The sequence below is a fragment of the Lepisma saccharinum genome, chromosome 26 (genome assembly GCF_977018435.1).
Source record: "Lepisma saccharinum chromosome 26, izLepSacc3.1, whole genome shotgun sequence".
Lineage (NCBI taxonomy): Eukaryota > Metazoa > Arthropoda > Insecta > Zygentoma > Lepismatidae > Lepisma > Lepisma saccharinum.
In genome coordinates this window covers 2,433,010-2,454,449 of record NC_139254.1, presented here as the reverse complement: position 1 = coordinate 2,454,449, position 21,440 = coordinate 2,433,010, and the positions used below count along the sequence as shown (strand labels likewise).

At 39.2% G+C, this 21,440-nt stretch overlaps 1 protein-coding gene across 3 annotated transcripts in view; it reads right to left on the bottom strand.

The window, feature by feature from the left end:
• The window catches only part of stan (Protocadherin-like wing polarity protein stan), a 501,606-nt gene that overhangs the window by 2,930 nt on the left and 477,236 nt on the right, over nucleotides 1–21,440 (bottom strand). For all 3 annotated transcript variants that reach the window (XM_083112512.1, XM_083112510.1, XM_083112511.1), the window contains 5 exons: nucleotides 16,654–16,772; nucleotides 16,185–16,319; nucleotides 12,933–13,124; nucleotides 11,372–11,566; nucleotides 7,200–7,371 (listed from right to left, as the gene is read on the bottom strand). In XM_083112512.1, coding sequence (XP_082968638.1) covers nucleotides 7,200–7,371; nucleotides 11,372–11,566; nucleotides 12,933–13,124; nucleotides 16,185–16,319; nucleotides 16,654–16,772 — 813 coding nt within the window. The remainder of the gene's footprint in view (nucleotides 1–7,199; nucleotides 7,372–11,371; nucleotides 11,567–12,932; nucleotides 13,125–16,184; nucleotides 16,320–16,653; nucleotides 16,773–21,440) is intronic.

Below are 21,440 nucleotides of genomic sequence, written 5' to 3'. Positions count from 1 at the left end.
GACACCACGATGTCCTAAAAGTTGTGGATGGCACGTGTACTTCTCCACAGGAACTTGGTGCTGAGTGTACTACGGAAGATTGACGTAAGTACGAAGCAGAGTGTAAAACGTTCCAGAAGGCGGACATTATGGCACAAATGATATTGGTGAATAGTATGAATGATGCAAATTCGGAACTTACCAGCACGTGTGATACGTCTAAGGAAATTTGGAACAAACTAATGTCAGTATATGAACAAAGTTCAGCACAGCGTTTGGATCGATTGTCAGAGCAGTTCTTCAATCAATCCAAAGATGCAGCGGAAGACATTGCAACATACGTGTCCAAGTTACAGAGAAATTTTCGTGAAATGAAAGACGAAATGGAACGTCTCACGAAGTCCAAGGTTCCAGAACTGCTTCTAATGAGTCGAATCATGTCTACCTTACCTAGTGAATATTTTGAATTCAAAAGTGTATGGAAATCAGTTCCAGTGGAAGAGCGTACTGTAGACAGGCTTGCTGAATGGCTTAGGTTAATTGAAATGAGACTTCCCAACAAGACTAGTGACAAAACAGCTTGTGTGGTGAAAAGTGATGATCCGAAGAAACACAAGAAACATAGAGAAAAAGTGTTTTTAATGTCACAAGGTAGGCCATTTTGCCAAGCAATGCAAGTTGGTGTTAAATAAATCTTCAACCAGTGGAAGTGAGCGTGTTCCAGAAGGAGGAGCCTTTGTGAGCTTTGAATCGAACTGTCCTGCTTCGGAAGTTTGGATTGCAGATACTGGAAGCACAGCACATATGACTAACCGGAAGGACTACTTTCTACAGTACCAAAAATTCCCAGCACCAAAGGAATTACAGGTGGGAAATAAAGCCATCATATTAGCACATGGCAGTGGTATAGTGAATGTGAAAATGTTGGTCAATGGTAGGTGGGTGAAAAATCATCTTCGTGATGTGTGGTATGTGCCAAATATCAGTAAGAATTTATTTTCTGTGAACTCCACTACAAAAAGAGGTTTTCTATTCTGTGCAGACTCCATGAAGTGTTTACTAAAAAAGAATGGTAAGGTACATGCATGGGGAAGTGTTACTTTAAGTGGTTTGTACCAAATGCACGTGCGTGCATTACCCCCCAAAAATCCTGCTGAAGTGTGCTTAGTGTCAGCTTCCGATACATTGCAGCTGTGGCATGAAAGGTTGGTACACCAAGGTAAGCAACATGTTCGGAAGTTTCTAGTGCAGCACGGAATTGATGTAAAAACTGATGACCAGTTTTGTGAAGGCTGTGTGGTTGGCAAGCAACATCGTAAAAGTTTTAGACAGCGGGTTACTCGTGCAGAAAAACCAGGTGAAAGAATCCATGCTGACGTGTGTGGACCAATGCAAACAAAATCATTGGGTGGTGCACTGTATTTTGTTTGTTTCAAGGATGACTTTTCGAAATTCCGACGTGTGTTTTTTCTGAAACAAAAATCGGAAGTTGCTGCAAGACTAAAACAGTTTTTAGGTGAAGTCAGTGTTGCAGGTCATGTAGTGAAAGAATTGCTCACTGACTGTGGGAAGGAATTTGATAATGCAGAAGTGAAGGCTTTATTGGAAGAAAAGGGGATCAATTTCAGAACCACCATGCCTTATACACCTGAACAGAATGGAGCTGCAGAACGTGAGAACAGAACATTGGTTGAATCTGGACACTCGATGTTGCATTCAAAAGGTCTTCCAGTGAAACTTTGGGCTGAAGCAGTGAATACTGCAACGTATGTTCTGAACAGAAGTGGACCAACAACAGTAGAGAAGAAGACACCATATGAACTTTGGTATGGAAAAGACTTACCAAGTGTAGATAATTTGAAAGTGTTCGGAACAGAGTGTTTTGTTCATGTACCAAAGCAAAAGTGACAGAAATGGGACAAAAAGAGCATTAAGGGTCTTCTGATTGGTTACTGTGATGAAAAAGATGGTTACCGCATCTGGAATCAGAAAACTGATAAAGTGTTGCTCAGTCGTGATGTTGTTTTTGCACAGAAACAATTTTGCCAATAAAAGAGTCTTTTGAAATTGTTTCACCAGAAAAATCAGTAATGTTTGAATCTACTGTGGAAGAACCTGATAGCCCTGGTAGTGAGTCCACATACTCTGATGATACAGGAAACAGATGCATCACAGGAGATGTAACTGGTGGAAGTGAACCACGTTATGAATTGCGAGATTGTCAAAGCGTGCAGAAACCAGTGTGGCAAGATGGTTATGTGTTACAGGTAGATTGCTTAGAACCGAGCTCATATAAAGATGCCATGTCATCAAGAAATGCTGCAGAGTGGAAATTAGCAATGGAAGATGAAATGCAGTCTTTGGCTAAGAACCATACTTGGATACTAGTTGAACCTCCAAGCAATAAGAAAGTTATTGATAATCGGTGGGTTCTAAAAGTAAAGACCAAAGCAGATGGCAGTATCTACAGATTTAAAGCAAGACTGGCAACAAAGGGTTATCTACAGAAGAGTGAAATTGATTACGATGAAACCTTTAGTCCAGTGGCTCGATTTGATACTGTACGAACTGTGCTGAGTGTTGCAGCTTGTGAAGGGTTGAAGTTAGCTCAATTTGATGTGAAAACAGCTTTTCTTTATGGTAAACTTTATGAGGAAATCTATATGTGTCAACCTGAAGGGTTTGATGACGGGACTGGTCGTGTGTGTAAGCTAAAAAGGAGTCTTTATGGACTGAAGCAAGCACCTCGTTGCTGGAATAGACGATTTGTGAATTTCATGTCGAAGCATGGTTTTACATGCAGCAAAGCTGATCCCAGTATATCATTCGTGAGAAAAATGGAAAGAAAATGATCGTAGCCATCTATGTGGATGATGGTTTGGTTGCTGGCAATAATATTGAAGATATCAACAGTTTTCTCGGAACTCTAAAAGATGAATTTGAAATTGTGGTTGGGTCATTAGATTGTTTCTTGGGCATACAAATAACACAAAAGGAAGATGGTTCTATTTTTGTATGTCAAGAAAACTATACAAAGAAAATTCTTGAGAAATTTCTCATGAGTGAAGCAAATGCTGTGTCAACACCTGCTGAAAAGGGAAGTGTAAATGCAGGGGAAGAAAACACACAGCAGTTAGTAGACACTAGTGTGCCTTACAGAGAAGAAGTTGGCAGCTTGATGTATCTGGCTACAGTCACTAGGCCACATATCTCCTATGCTGTTGGATTAGTGTCGCAAGCATTGGACAGTCCAAGAGTATCTGATTGGCAAGCAGTAAAACGAATTTTCTAGTATCTACGAGGAACCACTGCTTATGGAATATGCTACAATCCAAATCATAATCCTGGGATCCTGGAAGCCTTCAGTGATGCAGATTATGGTGGAGATCCAACAACAAGACGCTCAACAACTGGAGTTCTATGCAAGTATGCAGGCGGAGCGATATCCTGGATGAGCTGGAAGCAGAAGTCGGTTGCTCTATCAACAACAGAGGCTGAATTTGTGGCAGCCAGCGAGGGAGCGAAGGAAGTGATATGGCTAACAAGACGATTGAATGAGATCACTCGTCTGACAGGAATGCCCACACTGCTGGTGGACAATGCTAGTGCTATTAAGTTAGTGAAAAATCCTGAATTTCATAAACGCTTGAAACATATTGCAGTGCGTTATTATTTTGTAAGAGAAAAGTTTCAGGAAAAAATGTTAAATGTGGAACACATTGATGCTGAAAGTCAGGTAGCAGACATTCTCACGAAACCATTAGCAAAAGTTAGGTTTGTTAAATTATGTGGCTTAATAGGTGTGGGAAATGAAAAGTAGTGTACTTATTGTTATGTTAAAAGTGTAACAATGTTTTTTTATAAAGGGAAGCTTGTGAAAGTTGTTTTTGAGGGGAAGTGTTGAACATTGTACAAAAGACACACTTATCATTTGTTTTCTTGCTCTGTAGTGAGTAGTCTGTGGAGAATGCTCTCCAAGAAGGTTGTCTTGTACCATATTGTACCAAGAATGTAGCAATGTACATCGCGTTGCTGTCGGTCACGTTAAACACTAATAAAGTGTTAAGTAACTGTTAGCACGTGTTGTTACTCCTTGTAAAACCAACTTACGGAAATATCTGCGCTGAAGTTCAACAGTTATAAATGGACCTACGCAAGACAAACACAACACATTAAAAAGTAAGAATCAACAAAAAGCTTCCTCACAGACAGTTGAAGAGACCAGTTCTTCATAAAAAGCTAAAAACATTTGTTAAAACACTGTCATCATCTCCCAACAGGGATGACAAACAGTTGGGAAGATGAAAAGTCCGCCAAAGGAAAGCAAAATCGACACATTCAACAATAATATGCCGAACACGTAAAACGACATTACAGACACGACACATTGGAGGGTGTGACCACGGGTGAGAAGGCTGTGTCCAATACAAAGTCGAGTTAGAAGAATTTCTTCTCAATGGGAGAGATGCGACGAGTAATGCCATGTATTGTTCCCCTTTACCACATCCCACTCCTTCTGCCAAGCATCAAGAAGGCAACAATGAAAAATATCCTGCAGGTTGCTACCTGGCAGAAGGTGAATGAGAATGTTGCCATCTCCATCAGCAGACTTTGCTGCAGCATTGGCTGCTTCGTTCCCCTTTATGGCCCATGACTAGGATCCCAGCAGAAGGGGACGTCAGCACTGGCAGATAACGATATAAGGCATCAAAGGATGCGGTGCACTACTGGATGCCAAGAATTTGGCGATTCCAGACTCTGAAGCACGCCTGGACTGTCTCAGAAAACTGGAACATCTGACAACACTAAGTAAAGCCCCTATCACACGGAACTGGATTTCTAGTTGGAATACCCTAGTTGGCGATGAACTGACTTTCTGGGTAGTAATCATGACCGCCTGGCTGACTGCTTGACTGGTTTTGAGGAATAGAACATGTTCTAATTGCTACTAACTTCTTCGACTAGATTCTGTGGAACAGCCAATCAGAGCAAAGTTTGGCCATGTGAAGATATTCTGTGAGTTTGTAAAGTAGCCTTTTTTTGTCTGTGGCTTCCGAGTGCATACAACACGAAAGGCATGTTTACAATTGAAAAAGCTAAAATATTCTTCCATACGTGTATAGTAAACGTTGTAAAGTACGTATTTTAACAGCGCCGTTCTTCTCTACCTAAAACCATTTAATGCGATGCGATATTCCTCTCGGTTAAATAGTTATCGTATTTTAAAAGTGTGAAGTGATACGTTGTTTACATCTCGCGCGGCCGCCATTATGGCAACGAAAGACTATCGACAAGTACGGTATAACAAGTACCGTGTGAGGCGAAAACAAGCAAATGGGTAGCCAGTCCAGCGTCAACTAGAGCATTCCAAATAGAAATCCAGTTCCGTGTGATAGGGGCTTAAGGTCAAGAAATAACTTCAGAACAGAGATGTCAAAATGTACAGGGTGTTTCACTTGGAGTGGAACCCTGTATTTCGTTCATAACTCGGACACTAATAAAGATATTGCAACGAAATTTGGAGTGAACTTACCTCCGTTCATGGGAAGTCGGATGACATCATAACAAGTGTTGGCAATGGCCACCATTGGCATCCAGACAGCATTAGACGTGGCGTTCCATGTTGTGGAAAGTCCGTCTCAGTACGTCACGTGTCCCTGCTTTAATGGCTGCACTGATGTTTGCTTTCAAGGCCTCTATGGTTCGCGGTTTGTTGGCGTAAACCTGCAACTTCAAATGTCAAATCGAGCGAGCGCAGTGGCCAAAGTCCCCTGGAAATTACGCAGTTGCCGAAAAAAGACCGGATTTCGGCCATGTTTGCACGTGAGGTGTGCGGTGTTGCTCCTTCCTGCTGGAAATAACCAATGGATAATTCCTCATCGTCCAGTTGGTTCACAAAGCAGTTGAAGATATCTAGGTACGCTGCTGTTTTGATTGCCGTGTCGAAGACGCCAATGGTGGCCATTTCCAGCACTTCTTATGCTGTCACTCGACTTCCCATGAACGGAGGTAAGTCCACTCCAAATTTTGTTGCAATATCTTTCTTAGTGTCTTGAGTTATGACCGAAATACAGGGTTCCACCCTGAGTGAAACACCCGTAAGCTTTGAACATTGTAAATGTTAAGTTAAAGAGCTAGAAATGCATGGGAGTCTAAAAACATTGTTTGTTACTTTTAATGCAGCTTAATAATCAACGTGAAGAGCTGCTTGCTTATGCCACATGGGAAAGATGCATACTGTAGAAAAGAACCAAACCTTTTTCAATATTTAAGATTATATCCACAGAACTGAAATAAATGTGAAACTTTTGCGAAGCTGTACGCCATGCCCTTAGGAAAGGATACACACAGACAAACCTAATTTATACAAGAACTACGGAGAATATGCTACAGGAACAACAGAAGATGCTCAGTGCTTGTTAATGTGCAAAAACGTGCTTAAACACACTGTGCATGTGATGAATGGGTATTTCATAAAGGTCAACTGCACTTACCTCTTCCCTACAAGAAGGTTCATGTAAAAGAAAATAAGGTTGTTATTAGTAGACAAATAATTAACTGCACTTGAAAGCACCTTTTAAAGATAGATGTTTAAACATTAATATTTAGGGCTCCACACCAGTAATATCAGTATATAAAAAAGGACAAGGCATTATATTAATCTTTTTCATGTGTTTTCTCTGGTACGTTATTCTATTTTTGTTACTTTTGTTACTAACATTACTTGCTAGTTTCTTTTATCTATTCATTCGTATCCATATTCAATTGCATCTACATAACATTTCTTGCGTAGTACAAATGTACTGAAGGCTTTTGCTACCACTAATATAACACACTGAAAACTTCAGAATTCACTCTATGTACACTCCTGTTCACATAAAGTGGCACATTTTATAAGGGTGAGCAGTTGAAGAATGTGCCATTCATCTGAACAGGACTGTGCATAGCATGTAAAAACAATTCATAAACAACCATTACTATGGTGTTCGCACTGATTCTCCAGATATACACATTAACAGTGGCCTTTCTCTAACGCCTTCTGGAATTTTTATTGAAATTTCACCACTGTTTAGAAAAGTTTCAATCCTGTTTCAATCATTAGGTAAAACTAGGGAGAGGGCACAGTGCCACTCCAATGTTATTGTTCATGTTGGATTTTTATAATTGAAAAAAGAAAAGAAATGAAATGATTAACAGGAATGGTTGTGCCAAATACTTACTCTGACTCAGAAATATTCGTTGACGTAAGTGGTGGAACCAGCAACCCATGGGGGTTGGGGAGGAGAGGGCTCGGACTTGCAGGGATCCCTTCACATGGATGGTTGATGTCGTTGAAGGACGAAGACATCACACGGCTTGACATGGGGACAGTGTACCCATTCTGACACTCATCTAACAAAAGAGACAAAGGCATTGTTACTTCTTGGTGGTGTGATATGCTTATCGTTCTCGCTGTAATTCAATTAACGCAATAGAATGCATGTTCTCTGCTAGGATGCAAGGATGCACACTGGGTAAATACAGTGTGTTCCGCTTAGAGGTATCGAGAAATAATTTGAAGTGTAAATAATGGCTCATTAACCCTTTCCCTGTGGCGACAAAAGAGAAGTGTGGCCAAAAAAAAAAAATGTTTATACATAGATGCAACCACAAATTCGTGTCATCGTAAATAATGCAAAAAATAACTATAAAAAGACTTGCTGCAAAATGAAGCTAAGGAAAACAATCTATATATAGACTGCCGTAAATAAACATTCCATATTAGGTAAGGTCAAAGGTAAGGTTCCCCCTGCATACAACACCATGCCTTGAAGGCACATTTAGGGTATGTGGGGCCCCACACCCCCACTAAATATTCTTGACCTCGGTCATTTTGGAAGTGATAAGATCAGCACCTCGCTCCGTTCACCTTTACCCACCAGGGTTGCCCCCAGGTACACATTGATTTGAAGCTGTGTGAGCCCCAGAGCCACTTTATGCAGGGACTAGGCTGGTAAAATTCCGACCTCAGGACACCCGCCCCAGGAATCGAGCTCGGGTCTCCCGCATTGCAGTAAGACACTCTACCAACTACACCACGGTGGCTCTAATTCCATATTGCAAAAAAAAAAAATATATATATTTTTCAGGAACTGACAAAGCATCAACAATGGATTTTTTGATGGTCAGTAGCCCACATACACTAATAATAGCACGAAAAATTGATGTCTATCAAAATGACTTGCCGCAATACAAGAACCGTTAATTTTGAAATACCGTCTATATATAGACGCTCCGCAAAGAAGGCCCAATTTTAGAGTCTATATATAGCTCAGCTGCAGTTAATGGGTTAACACATTTTTTACATATCTTGATGTAGAAACTCTCTGAGTTTAGGAAAATGGTCAATGGAACTCGATGTGTGTGCCTCGAGTTTCCCTGCAAACATCTAAATGGTCCACATTCTTTCCGCATTGGCATGCATGCACAAGCACGTGTATATTCACTCTGAGAGTTTCTGTATCTTGTAAAACGAAAATCATAACAATATCTTCCTCCGTTTTTAAATGGTGAGCATTTATTTCTCAATCACTCTAAACGAAACATGCTGTATTACCCAGAAGCAGGATTGCTTCCAAAATCCAAATTATAATTGTTTCAAAGCATGTAAACAGTAACATCTTCATTTATTTTTTTTTTAGTTTGAACATTATTATTGTATTATATAATTGATAAAGATGAGAAAAAAGAACATGTTGAAGTACCAAACTGAAATGTACCCAGGCAGCATTTCCATAGTACTGGGAGCGGAACTAAGAAAGTTTCACAGGTGATTCAAGCACCCGAACAGTCAGAAAAGTTCCCTGGAATGGTACCGAGAAGGGTTGCCTCAGGCGTCAGGCACCCATTGAAAATGATCAAAAAATATATTTCAAAATTTTTACCCACACACGCATCCTTACAGGTTAAAAGTAAAACAAGGGAAGACAGAAGTAAAATGCAGGCAGTGGAGAAAATTTTATTAACGTGTATGCTGTGGAAGATCAGAAGAGAAAGAACATGAACAGGCTTGAGATCTAGCCAGAGGAATGAGGAGTGGAGGCAGTAAAGCTGCAAGACAGAATAGATCAGGTGGTTTTGACATAGGAAGAAGATGGGACCAGGAAAAGTTCCAGTGAGAGTGATACACTGCATAGGGCGTGGAGAAAAGGTAAAAGGAAAGAAAAAGATGTTGGTGGAAAGCTCTTGTACTTTTGAGAGTGACAGAACAGAGAAAACAGATCAGGATTTGAACCCAGTGGATAGAAGTGGTGAACAACCAGAACATGTACAATAGGGTGGAACGAAAAAAAATTAAAAAAAAAAATTCTAATAGTGCGAAAAAGTTGCCATTTCATGTCAAAACGACCAAAATAAAATTTGATGGTAATCGGAGCATGACTTGAGGTGCCGCAAGTACGATAAAGTTTCATAAATTTGATTTTTTTTTTGCTCTATTTCAACCTATTTCTGTAGTTTCTTATTTGCGCTATAAAAGCCCAAATCGAAAAGTTTGTACTTTTTATGCCTTTTTATTAATAGAACAAATTTTTTTTGGGGGGGGGGTAAATTTAATATTTTAATAATTATTTTTTTATCAGCACCATAAATTTAAAACCACCAAAAAACGTTTTTTCTATTAATAAAAAGGCATAAAAAGTACGAACTTTTTGATTTGGGCTTTTATAGCACAAGTAAGAAACTAGAGAAAAAGGTTGAAATAGAGCAAAAAAAAAATCAAATTTATGAAACTTTATCGTACTTGTGGCATCTCAAGACATGCTCCGATTACCATCAAATTTTATTTTGGTCGTTTTTACATGAAAAGGCAACTTTTCCGCACTATTAGAATTTTTTAATTTTTTTGTTGTTCCACCCTAATGCACTTGAAATCTAGCCAGACACTGGAAATGGTGAAGAAAGGTGAAGGGCTCCATGTCACTGAAAGCTCCCTATCACATATGCAGTGGGACCTCTATTTTATGTTGTTTTTTTCAGGAGAACCAACCTGAAAAACTTGAAATATGGGAATATGCAAAACCATAGAAAATTTTATAACATTTTGATATGTTGGGACCACCAAAATTAAATACATAATGTGAAAAGATGTAAAAATTGAGAATGTAAAATTCCAGTTCTACTGTATATATTTAACAATACATATTCCAAATAGCATACCTCAAAAATCTGGATTTTGGTTTTAGCGGTGTCATTTTCAAATTTCTCATAGTTGTTAATTCATTACTTTTTATTTTAATACTGAAAGAATATGTAGGTGCTATTTTATTAATTAGCATTTACAACTTTGTAGTTGAGCTATTTGAAAGAAATAGTAGTAAAACTCTATATGCAGAAACAGGATTTGATGCACAGAGCACATGTTACTCAATGAAATGCTGTTAGGCTGGTTTTGGCCTTCAAAGCTCTATTACAACATGGAGTTTACGTTTTCTTTTTAAAATTTGAACAGAAAATAACAAGAAAATGTAAAATCTACGAGGGTCATCGAGAAAATAAAGACCATTTGGTTATATAAAATGTAAAACACAATATTTATTGGAAAAAAACAATTCTGTTACATACCTGAAGCTTCCTTCACTTCTCTACGTAATCACCTCCTACATTTAAACATTTGTCGTATCTGGGCACGAGCTTCAGAATTCCCATGTTATACTCTTCTGCCGCCAGTTCATTAAGCCAGGTGATCACTGCATTCAAACAAAAGACCGCTCGTGCATTTGCACCAAAAGGCACTACGATCAATGCAAATCGTTATTGTGAGACTCTAAGAAAACTACGGCGAGCCATCCAAAACAGGAGGCGAGGAATGCTTTCTGGATGAATTGTGCTTCTGCACGACAATGCCCACCCTCACACTGCTAGTGCAACTCAAGAATTGCTGGATCAATTCGGATGGGAAATTTTTGATCATCCACCCTATAGTCCAGACCTTGTTCCTAGCGATTTGCACCTTTTCCCTAAGCTGAAAGAGTTTCTGGGCGGTAAACGTTTTGGAAGTGATGAAGAGTTGGAGAATGCAGTGACCACCTGGCTTAATGAACTGGCGGCAGAAGAGTATAACATGGGAATTCTGAAGCTCGTGCCCAGATACGATAAATGTTTAAATGTAGGAGGTGATTATGTAGAGAAGTAAAGGAAGCTTCAGGTATGTAACAGAATTGTATTTTTCCAAAAAATATTGAGTTTTTCATTTTATATAACCAGACTGTCTTTATTTTCTGGATAACCTTCGTATTAAAAAGTGTCTGTTTCGTACAATATCAGTCTATAAAATCGTGTTTAGGATTGTGATATGGAAGACAATAACAAATAAAACAACAGGAAAAATAAAAGAATCCAGTTTTTCAATTACCTGTGTAGGGAAACAGGTACTTATCCCCTATGTGGTGTTTCTCCTCCAAGTCCATTCCTGCATCCAAGTCATGGAAATTCTCCTGAGAAGCGACTAGTTTGTGGTTCAAGGGTTCATTTGGTGCTTCATTGTCTGAAGCCGTAGGAGTTGAGCATTGACCCGCTGACCACTGACTGGAACGTGCAGGATCACCCACTTTTAAGAGAGAAGACAAACCTAATTGAATTCACATTGTACACTAAACCGAACTTGCAACTTTTAATACAAACAAACAATTAAAAGTTAAAACACTAAAGTTGCTGACCTTTATTAAGATTTAAAAACACTTTACATGTAATGTTTCTACCTCTATCAGGGTCTTCCTCAGATGAAGAACTAAGACCCTGTTACATGTAAAGTAATTTTACATCTTAATAAACTACCTTGGTCAGCAACTTTGTGGTTCTTCATATGGAAACAAGGCTCAATTATATTACAATTAAAAGTTGTTCAAAATATTGGTTAATATTAGTGGATGAATATTCCACTTCAATTCTATGCATCAATTTACCAGAGTTTTGTTTTAAAATCTTCCAATATTACACCAGCAAATTAAAATATCTGTTATGAAATAAAAAAGGGTGAAAAATTGGTGAAAAATCAATTGGTAACTGTGAATTTTGCATAACTTCAAGGATAATTACCTCCATGAAAGCATTGTGCTAAATTTTTGCGGAACTCATGAAGAGAGCCCGGGACTTTATGTTATAACATATTTTTTATTTTGTATCAGATCGAATACTGGTGTGAGATCTTTACGTATCTGATGAAAATCAACAAAAATAGACTAACTTGATAAAGCATTTTTACAACATATTTATTCAATTTTCTTGTGATAAGACATATTAATGTATAATATCATAATTGTCTTGCATATAATCGGCTATTTTATAATTTATTCTTCATACCTTTAGCGCAACGGATAGTTCATATTATCGATGGCAGGCTAAGAAAATTACAGACGAGGAAATTAAAAGCAGATACAGTATTTTCTTACCAACTAGTACAGAACAATAAGATCCTTCTTTTTTTATCCCGACGGTAATTCGTGTGGGCACGAGAATTACCGGGCTGGAAGTAAACAAGTTTCAACTGTTCTATTTTTTTTTTACCTTCTTTTGGCTACGCACAACAATCAGTCAAAATTAAAAATAGCATTTGGTACATTACAGCCCCTACTCTATCAGCAATCGAGTACGGAGTTCATGATCACTTGTTGTTTGAGCCAGGCACGTATCAGTGTGTAGCAGTGCAAGTGAATAGATTGCCTCCTGTAAAGGAATGCGGTCGAGAAATTCGAAAGTATTATTGTGCATATTTTTGTCTTTACTTGGAATATTTCTGCATTTTTATGACATAAAGTCCCAGTCCCTACTCATGAATGATAAATCACCAGCAAAGTATCAGCCGGTATTGCTAAATAAAATTCGACCGACACTTCCTGATACCAATACCACTGGTATTGGGTGGTATTGATATCTAGTTAAAAGTGTAACTTATGAAAATCATTTATAATACTCACTGCCAGCTGTGAGATATGCTTCAGGCAATTGGCTGGACCATCGTGGAGCATAAATAGGTTTTAAATTTGGGAACAGAGAAGAATTCATGACATTGAGCGCAGGAGACATGTTGAGAGAGCGAGGCGTTCCTGGAGGATCGGCTGCGATGTTCGGCATGTACGACGGAATTGGAGGAACCATGGTGGAGACACCTGGAGAAAGAAGGAAGGAATTTAGATGATTTGTTGGTGGATACATGGAAGCAAATATTGATAAACGTTTTTACCTCTTACCGCTGGTGAAGTACATCTCTGTTTCCACTGGACATCCTTTGTTGAGACTCTTGTAACTGTCTCGGGAACCACTTTTTTTCCAATATCTGAGTTCTATTTCATGTTCTTATGCAACTAAATATGCTAAAATAAAATATGCAATTGCATATACATTCAGTCACTTTTATCTTCCCTTAGAGTCTGGATTGTATATATTTTCATGACTCTTGGTAAGATTTTTACATGTAATTCAACACAACATGGCGTTTAATGTACAGCTTTCTTATTCTACACCCTTCAAGTGATAAGAGCGAAAAGTTTGTGATACATCACTACTGGTAAGAAAAGATATGTGGTATTTATGATATGAAATAATGAATAAAATTTATTTTGCAGCACAGGTTATTAAGTTCTTTGTGTCCTATATAAAATTACAAACAGATCTACTTTTTCAGGATTTATAAGGACGGAGTCAAATGAGAGAGATCACGTCTTTCCCTAGGTCAAATGGTTTCATCCAGTGGAATGGAGCATGTCCAGTCACTGAGCACTCAGCGAGCTACCTGATTGCTTAGCCACTTGACGGCCAAATAAGCAAACTTGAACCTTGCTTGCCACAGGTTTAAGACACAGAATATATGTTTTTTGTATTTCGATCTTGTGAGGCAAGAGAAGAAGGAAATGGGGGTGAAGATTCAACTAATAAAAGAGTATTTGTAATTAACCACTTGCGATATAGTGTATTTACAGTGGAAGTTCAAGTAATAGAAGGTAATATAATTTTCTCCTTTTTGTAATTGAATTAAAATGATAGTGTTGTTCGTTCCAAATATAAACCATAGTTTTGGAGCCTAAAGGATAAAATTTCGACAGTTCTGTCAATATCAACCATTTCCATAATTAACAGCTTATCAAAGTCACTGGAATCTTGTCCACTCGATGCAGCCATATTGATTACAGGTTAAATGCACAAGTAAATGATCTGTCTGCTCACTGAGCAAAAATCTTGCTCAGCGAGCATTACTCAAAGATATTCGACGTGCCCTTGGTAAATCAATTTGAATGATGTAATAACCTGTTAGGATGCATTCTGCATGTTAAACAAAGGTCTGTATTTCAATGGATGACTGAAGGTGTTTCTCAACATGAAGAGTATTGCTGCATGCCTGAAATACGTGTATACTGAGAACATTGCATTTAGTAGGCCACTATGAAATGGTGGTGCAAATGTTTCAAGGAAGGATGTGTCAGCTTCAGAGATAATCCAAAACATGGACAAAACTATCAACACTGGTTGATTAATGCATTAATTGTGTTTTCAATCTCTTGCTCAATAGAACTTTATACTATATATATATATATATATATGCATAAGTACATTTCTGACATTTTCATTTCAACATTACCCGGTGGAGGTAATGTTGCGCATAAAGTGCACTTAAAACATCGACTCAACCAATCAATCATTTAAACATTGCCTAGACTCACTTTCATTCGACTCACCCTTATAGAACATAAGCAAGAATCTTATAGCAGGAGGTACAAAAGGGGAAGCCAGAAAATAGATAACAAACTGATGTAGGATAGCTGAAAAATAGTAGCGAGTAGTTTCTAAAGCTGTCAATAGGTGGCAGCACAATCCAGCTTGATGATAATGGGCAGCTCAGTTTAAAAGTGGCAACTGTGCTTTTAGCGAGCGAAATATATATTATGAATGCGTAGACGTGAGACATAACCCTCATCAGGATCAACCAATCAGACATTTTCGTTCTTACTCACGCAGAAAGGCACTTCTCCAGTAATAATTTGAAGAAAGAACGAGCTACCAATGATGTTACTTCGAGCAAATGATGTAGAGACATGAACTTATATTCTAATTACTTCATAAATATATTTGTATTCATACTTTATATGTACATTTAATTTCAGTGCTTGCTTGTCCTTTAATCACAAACTTTCAGCCGCTGCTGGAAGTTGTACATCCACAAAAGCAGCGCTTGGACTCATAGGAGTGCGCACAGGTTGGGGATCAAGAGGGGGCAATTGGCTTCCCTAATCATGGACGTTCGCAATTTTCTCCAGGGATTTTACGAGGCATATTGATTAAAGCGTTGCCCTCTCAAAAAACACCACTTCAGTTTGAAATTATCACTTTCCTGCAACCCCATTATAATAATTTATGTAAATTATTGTGACTGAAATCAAACTATATGTGTGAAATATGTACTTTTAGGTTGGCATGCATTTTGCAGGGGGAGGTATAAGATATGCTTAAGGAAATGCTTCCTGTTTACGGCGAGAAGGGTTTGTCATGTAATGTGGTGCACAACTGGGTCGATAAATTCATGCAAGGATGGTCAAATGTTGTTAACGAAGACTGTTCAAATTGCAACAGAACCAACAGTGCAGGATGGTTTAGCATACAGCAACTTTCACCTGTTTGGACTGGTAAAAAACTTGGCAGCAAATATTTGAAGATGAAGATGTTGAACGTGAGGTGGGACTGTGGCTGGGACAGCAGCCCAAAGTCTTTTATGAAGCAGGTTTTTGGGTACTCATAACGTGATGGGATGTATGTATCACTGTTGAAAAAAACAACAACACAGTTTTAAAGTATTTGCACATTGTACTACAACGCCAGGGGTCCTTGGCTCAAATACTGGCCTGGGCATGGATGTTTGTGAGTGTCCATTCACCAATTTCATCATATCATCACTCATCCCCATTTTTCGCAAATTAGCCAAAAGTCGTACAGAGCAAAGTAAAATAAAGCAAATCAATCAAACTCACTCAGTATATTTTTAATAAACATCTGTGACCTACTTGCTGACTTACCCTCACAATTTTGGAGAGCTGGTTCCTGAGGCTTTTGTGATTTTCTAACTAAAGAAACTATGTGCTGGGCCATGGCCACTGGAACATTTTTCATTAATTAAACATTCTTATTACAAGTCCATGCAGAGTACAGCTATTTGTCTGCAAGTAAATATGATAGCTTACCAACATCTCTTCTCTCGGCTTCATCCTCGTCACTGCTGTGGCTAGAGGCCAGCTCTAAACTTCGTCCTTCGACAGATGCTTCCGATTCAGAATCTGACTCCTGTCTTCTCGATCTATCTGCACCTTCTTCATCAGCTACGGAATACGGAAGAAATGTTGTCATTGTCAATGTACTTACTTCATTTGTCTGTGATTCTGACTAAGAAATTGTTTTCTCCAAAGATTCTATAATTCGCAAAACATGAATTACCTGAAAAATGTTTTCTTCCATAATAATAAATATGAAAATTTGCTGTATAATGCCAAGGAGAAAGAGGTCGCACATTCAGAATAAAATTACTATTTCACAATTGTTATACTTGAAAGTTTAATTAATTACAAGTTGTTTAAATAGCTATGAATTGTTATGAATATGTAAAAGGCTTTGAAAAGTGCAGTTGACAAAAGTGCACAATAAACATCAATGTACCTTCTGTATGTTGGTGTAGTTCTGAATCATGTTCATAGCCCCGTAGATAGGATGGCATATCACTTGTCGAGTTGTAGTTGCTGGTGCTTGTCGACGTCTGGCGAAGTTGAGTGTCACTCCTGAAACATACATTCAAAGCATTCAAGTTGTTTCTAAAGGCTAAGGTTACCTTAAACTTCATATTGAATAAAATCAAAGTTAAAAGGTGTAACGGGCAAAAAATTTTTGTATTGGCAATAGTAGACACCTTATTGTGCACACTTTCTGCCAAACAAGCCAAGTCACAAAGATAGTGTGTCCGATACTTCCTCTAGGAAAGATTAAAGGAAATGATACCATCTCTCTCCCCTTGGTAAATGTCACAGTTTTCAAAAACAGGATGTAGCCTAGCAACGCAAGTGAGAGTTAATCTGTGATCAAGAGTGACTAGGTCAGATAGAGATCACTAGTGTCCTCAGAAACAGAAACCCAAGGTCTCCACATGCACATGTGTTCACACGTGCATGAGATAATGATCACCTTGATAACTTTTCTTCTAAATGGCAAGACAGCAGGAAATTGACTTAGGCGAAAATTGGCCACTGGAACAGTAAGGGTGCTTGAAGGTTAGCGCAAGTATTGAGACACACCAACTTAAATGACAAAAACCCCTCCCTTTGAGTAACCAGCATCCTAGCTAGGGGAATTGTTGCCCAAGGCTGACCGGTGTCACTTCTGCCAATCTTAGGCAAAATACTTTACTATTTTTCTGATGGTATGGCACCTTAGATTATCTCCTTGCAGTTACCATAGCAGTGGCATGGCGTGACTTTATCAAAAGTGTTACCGGCTATCAGTACGGCAATTATACCTGCTAGACGTTATCCCCCCGGTAAAGAAAACATGTTTTCGAGCAAGATATTTGTTCATTTCGTTCTTGTTTTACAATCAGCACAGTGATTTAGCCACAAACACTCCTAGAAGGAACTACCACTCATGACACAGTTAACACGAAAATCCAATGAATAGTGGTAGACCCTTGTCAATCCTTCATCTGTCTGTTTCTTTGCAATGAGGTGCAAAGGGGAAGAAGAAGAACCACACTTTTCTTTTCTCGGGTCAGTTTGACGTTTGTGTGCGGTGAGCACTGAGCAGACGACAGACCTCCGTTCCTTTGTGGAAGGGAAGCCCAGCTGTACGTACTACTGTTGCCAACTTAGTATTTTGGAGGAAGGTTTGTCCAAATCACGAATCGCACCAAGGAACTATATTTATGTCTATTACGTAACTAGTCTCAGTTGTAGTTCAATCCCCTTAGCTTTGCAGTCTACCTCTAGTTGCTTCACAGAAATGGTATTCCTATTTTAGGCGGGATTAAGCTCTTTTCTGCCAATCCAATGTGACAACACTGGCTGATCTGGTAGGTACGAACGGCAACAGGGCCCCTTAACAGGCATATAAATAACCCCAAAGTCCTTCCCTGCTCTTTCCTTGCATTGGCGCCCTCTTCTCCCTTGTTGCCTCTTCAGGGTAGCGGAACGGCCTCCCTCTTCGCTTCTGTCGGCTGCAGAAATAGTGTCCCAGGCAATATCTACTCGACGGCAACGGTGTTTATTAATGTATTTAACACTAACGTATTTAACAATCTTGTCATTTTATTGAAACAACTTTTTTAATTCTTTACATTTTGCTGTTCCCTGCAGTAACACCGGCTACATGCATGCCACGCCTCTGTACCATAGTATTAGTACTTAGAACTTAACACTTAGTATCTTAGTACTTCGTTAAATTATAAACTGTATACGACTTGAACTTACAATCTTTGTGTGAAATTAGAGAGAAAATAAACCTTAGAAATGTACAACTCGAGTTATCAATGAACTGCTCTGAGCTACGAACCCCAAGTGATGCCAAAGCTCCCCTTGGCATTGCAAAGGTGTCAACCTTTCAACTAGGAATGGGTGGATTCAATTCCTAATAAATTTCGGATATTTGACCAACGATTCAGATCTGATCCACTTTCAAATAAATGTCCATCCTTAGTTTCAATCCTTAAAAACTTGGGTCTTTATCAGGATGAGGTGTGTAAGGGATGACCTTTGCTGAAGGCACTCAAATGTCAACCTCTCTCCCATGTAATACACCCCTGGGCTGCATTTCTGCAGGCTAACGAGGCTCTGGCACCTGAACTTGGCCTGTATAATCCTCTGTGTGGAGTTGTGTTCTGGCAGCCACGTGTGTTTGTGACTCTTGATGTCAATTTATAACCATTCATGGCCATCAATGTAATTAGCCAAAAGTGGCAGAAAAGCAACATATAAAAACTAAATCAACAACTTCATCAGGATAAGATGCTTTTAAACCAGGAGTGTCCAATGTTTTTCTGTAATTACTTCTCCAATTCACCATGGGACATATTACATTCTACTGCAGCTAAAAATAGCAACTCAAATAAAGTTAGAGGCTTTGTAAGTATACAGAGGAAACTCAGATGGTTGATAACAGTTTGAGTCTCTCCCTTTAATTGGACTTCTCAGTTCTTTCTGAAGCGAAGAGCAATTACCCCTTAATTTACACTATCTCCTATGCATGTAGGAAAAAAACAGATGCATTTAACTTTCACAAAGCAGTTTCTAAAGTACTACTTTACTATACCGGAGACACCTATCAATGATTTATTTCACAATTTTTTACATTGCTAACGTACTATTCTGCATTGCAGAACATTTCTTTAGGTGAAATAATGAATTTGTAACAAAAATAATGTCTATTTCTTACATTAATGAGTACTTACTGTTGTTCCTTATTTCCCACAAACCATCCACGGGTAGCCCCATAAACCATTGAAGTTAGCCCCAAAATTCACGATAGCCCCACGAACCATCACGGGGATGAGGTATGCCTACTAGGTTAGGTTACATTAGCACTCCTTTTGTTCAATTTAGCATATACGGACAATACGAGAGCGTATTGTGCTCTCGTGCAGAAAGCAAATGGCGGCAGCAGCAATAGCGAGTAGCAAATAGATTTTCGAAGAAAACCACATGCATTCGCATTAAAATGGATCAAAACTACATTCCCGAACATCAACAATGCTACAGAAAATGATTTGCGTAAGTACTTTCTCCTGTAAATTTGAAGAAATCCATCTCCGGTATAGTAAAGTGTTACCGTTTCTAAATAACACACTTCAAACACATTTCCAATATTTATCTTCCTCTATTTTGAAAAACCAACATACTTACACACTGGAGTACTGCATGGGACCACTTTTGCTTGATCCCACGCTCAAATGTCATTTCGATGTGACAATAATCGTAGAAATATACATGTAAAAATCCACCCTGGTAGTTTCAGCCCATAATCATCTATTTCATTTTCATATATCGCTATATATTGGTAAGATAGCCTAAACTACATTTTAACATGAAGATGATGACTATGTTCACTTAAGTTTCAATTTCACTGCATCTTTCACTTCATGATCCATATTTGAGGGGCCAATAACACAGACAATTTACGCTTATACGTGGACTAATGGGCTTCGAGCATATACCAATAGTTTTGCCTGTTCAAGCGAAGAAGCTCTTGTCCGTGCAAACTACGACGCGCATCCAGAAAGTAAGTTTCCCTATTTTTTAAAAAAAACCAACACAGTTTCAGGAAACCATTTATTGGCAACAGGTACAGCAAAGGTTCAGCTATTTTTCAACATAGCAACCACCAGAATTGAGACACTTGTCGTATCGTGGTATCAACTTTTGGATCCCACTGTCGTAGAACTCTGCCGCCTGTGAATGGAACCAGCGTGTGACAGACGTCTTCAGCTCTTCGTCGTTGCCAAAACGCTCACCGGAGGACAGGAATTTCTTGAGGTGCAAGAAAACGTGAAAATCGCTGGGAGCCAGATCAGGACTGTAAGGTGGATGATCAAACAACTCCCAGCCAAATTCCGTCAAAACAGCTGCTGTGCGCCGAGCAGTATGTGGACGAGCATTGTCATGGAGGAGCACAACACCTGCAGTAAGCATGCCACGCCTCTTGTTTTGAATGGCAAGTCGCAATTTCCTTAGTGTTTCACAGTAATGGTCAGCGTTCACCGTTTCACCTCTGGGGAGGAAGTCAATGAGCAAAATGCCCTTCCTGTCCCAAAACACGGTGCACATAACTTTCTGTACCGACAGCGTCTGTTTGAATTTCTTCTTGACCGGAGATCCACTATGCTGCCAATGCATTGACTGCTGCTTGGTTTCCGGGGTGAAGTGCGAAATCCACGTCTCATCGCCCGTGACGATCCTGTCGAGGAAATCATCGCCGTCATCATGGTACCGTTGCAGGAATGTCAGTGCTGCTCCTGAACGTTTCATTTTGTGTTCGGGTGTCAGGTTTTTCGGCACCCACCTGGCACACAATTTTTTGAAAAGCAGGCGCTGCATGACAATCTCATGCAACACGGATCGCGATATCTGCAGAAAAAGGCTACTCAACTCCGTAATCGTGAAGCGACGGTTCTCTACGATGCGCTGCCGCACCAGCTCAACCAGATCATCAGTGATGAGGGACGGACGCCCACTTGCTCTTCATCATGGACACTTTGACGACCTTCCGAAAACTGCTGACACCAGCGACGCACCATCTGCTTACTCATAATGTTCGGCCCATAGACCTTACAGAGCTGACGATGAATGTCAATTGGTGCAATGCTTTGTGCATTCAGGAACTTTATCACCGACCGAACCTCGCATGCGGCGGGAGAAGGAATACGAGCTTCCATTTCGGACCACTTCTGCCTCGCTACTGGCATGCGG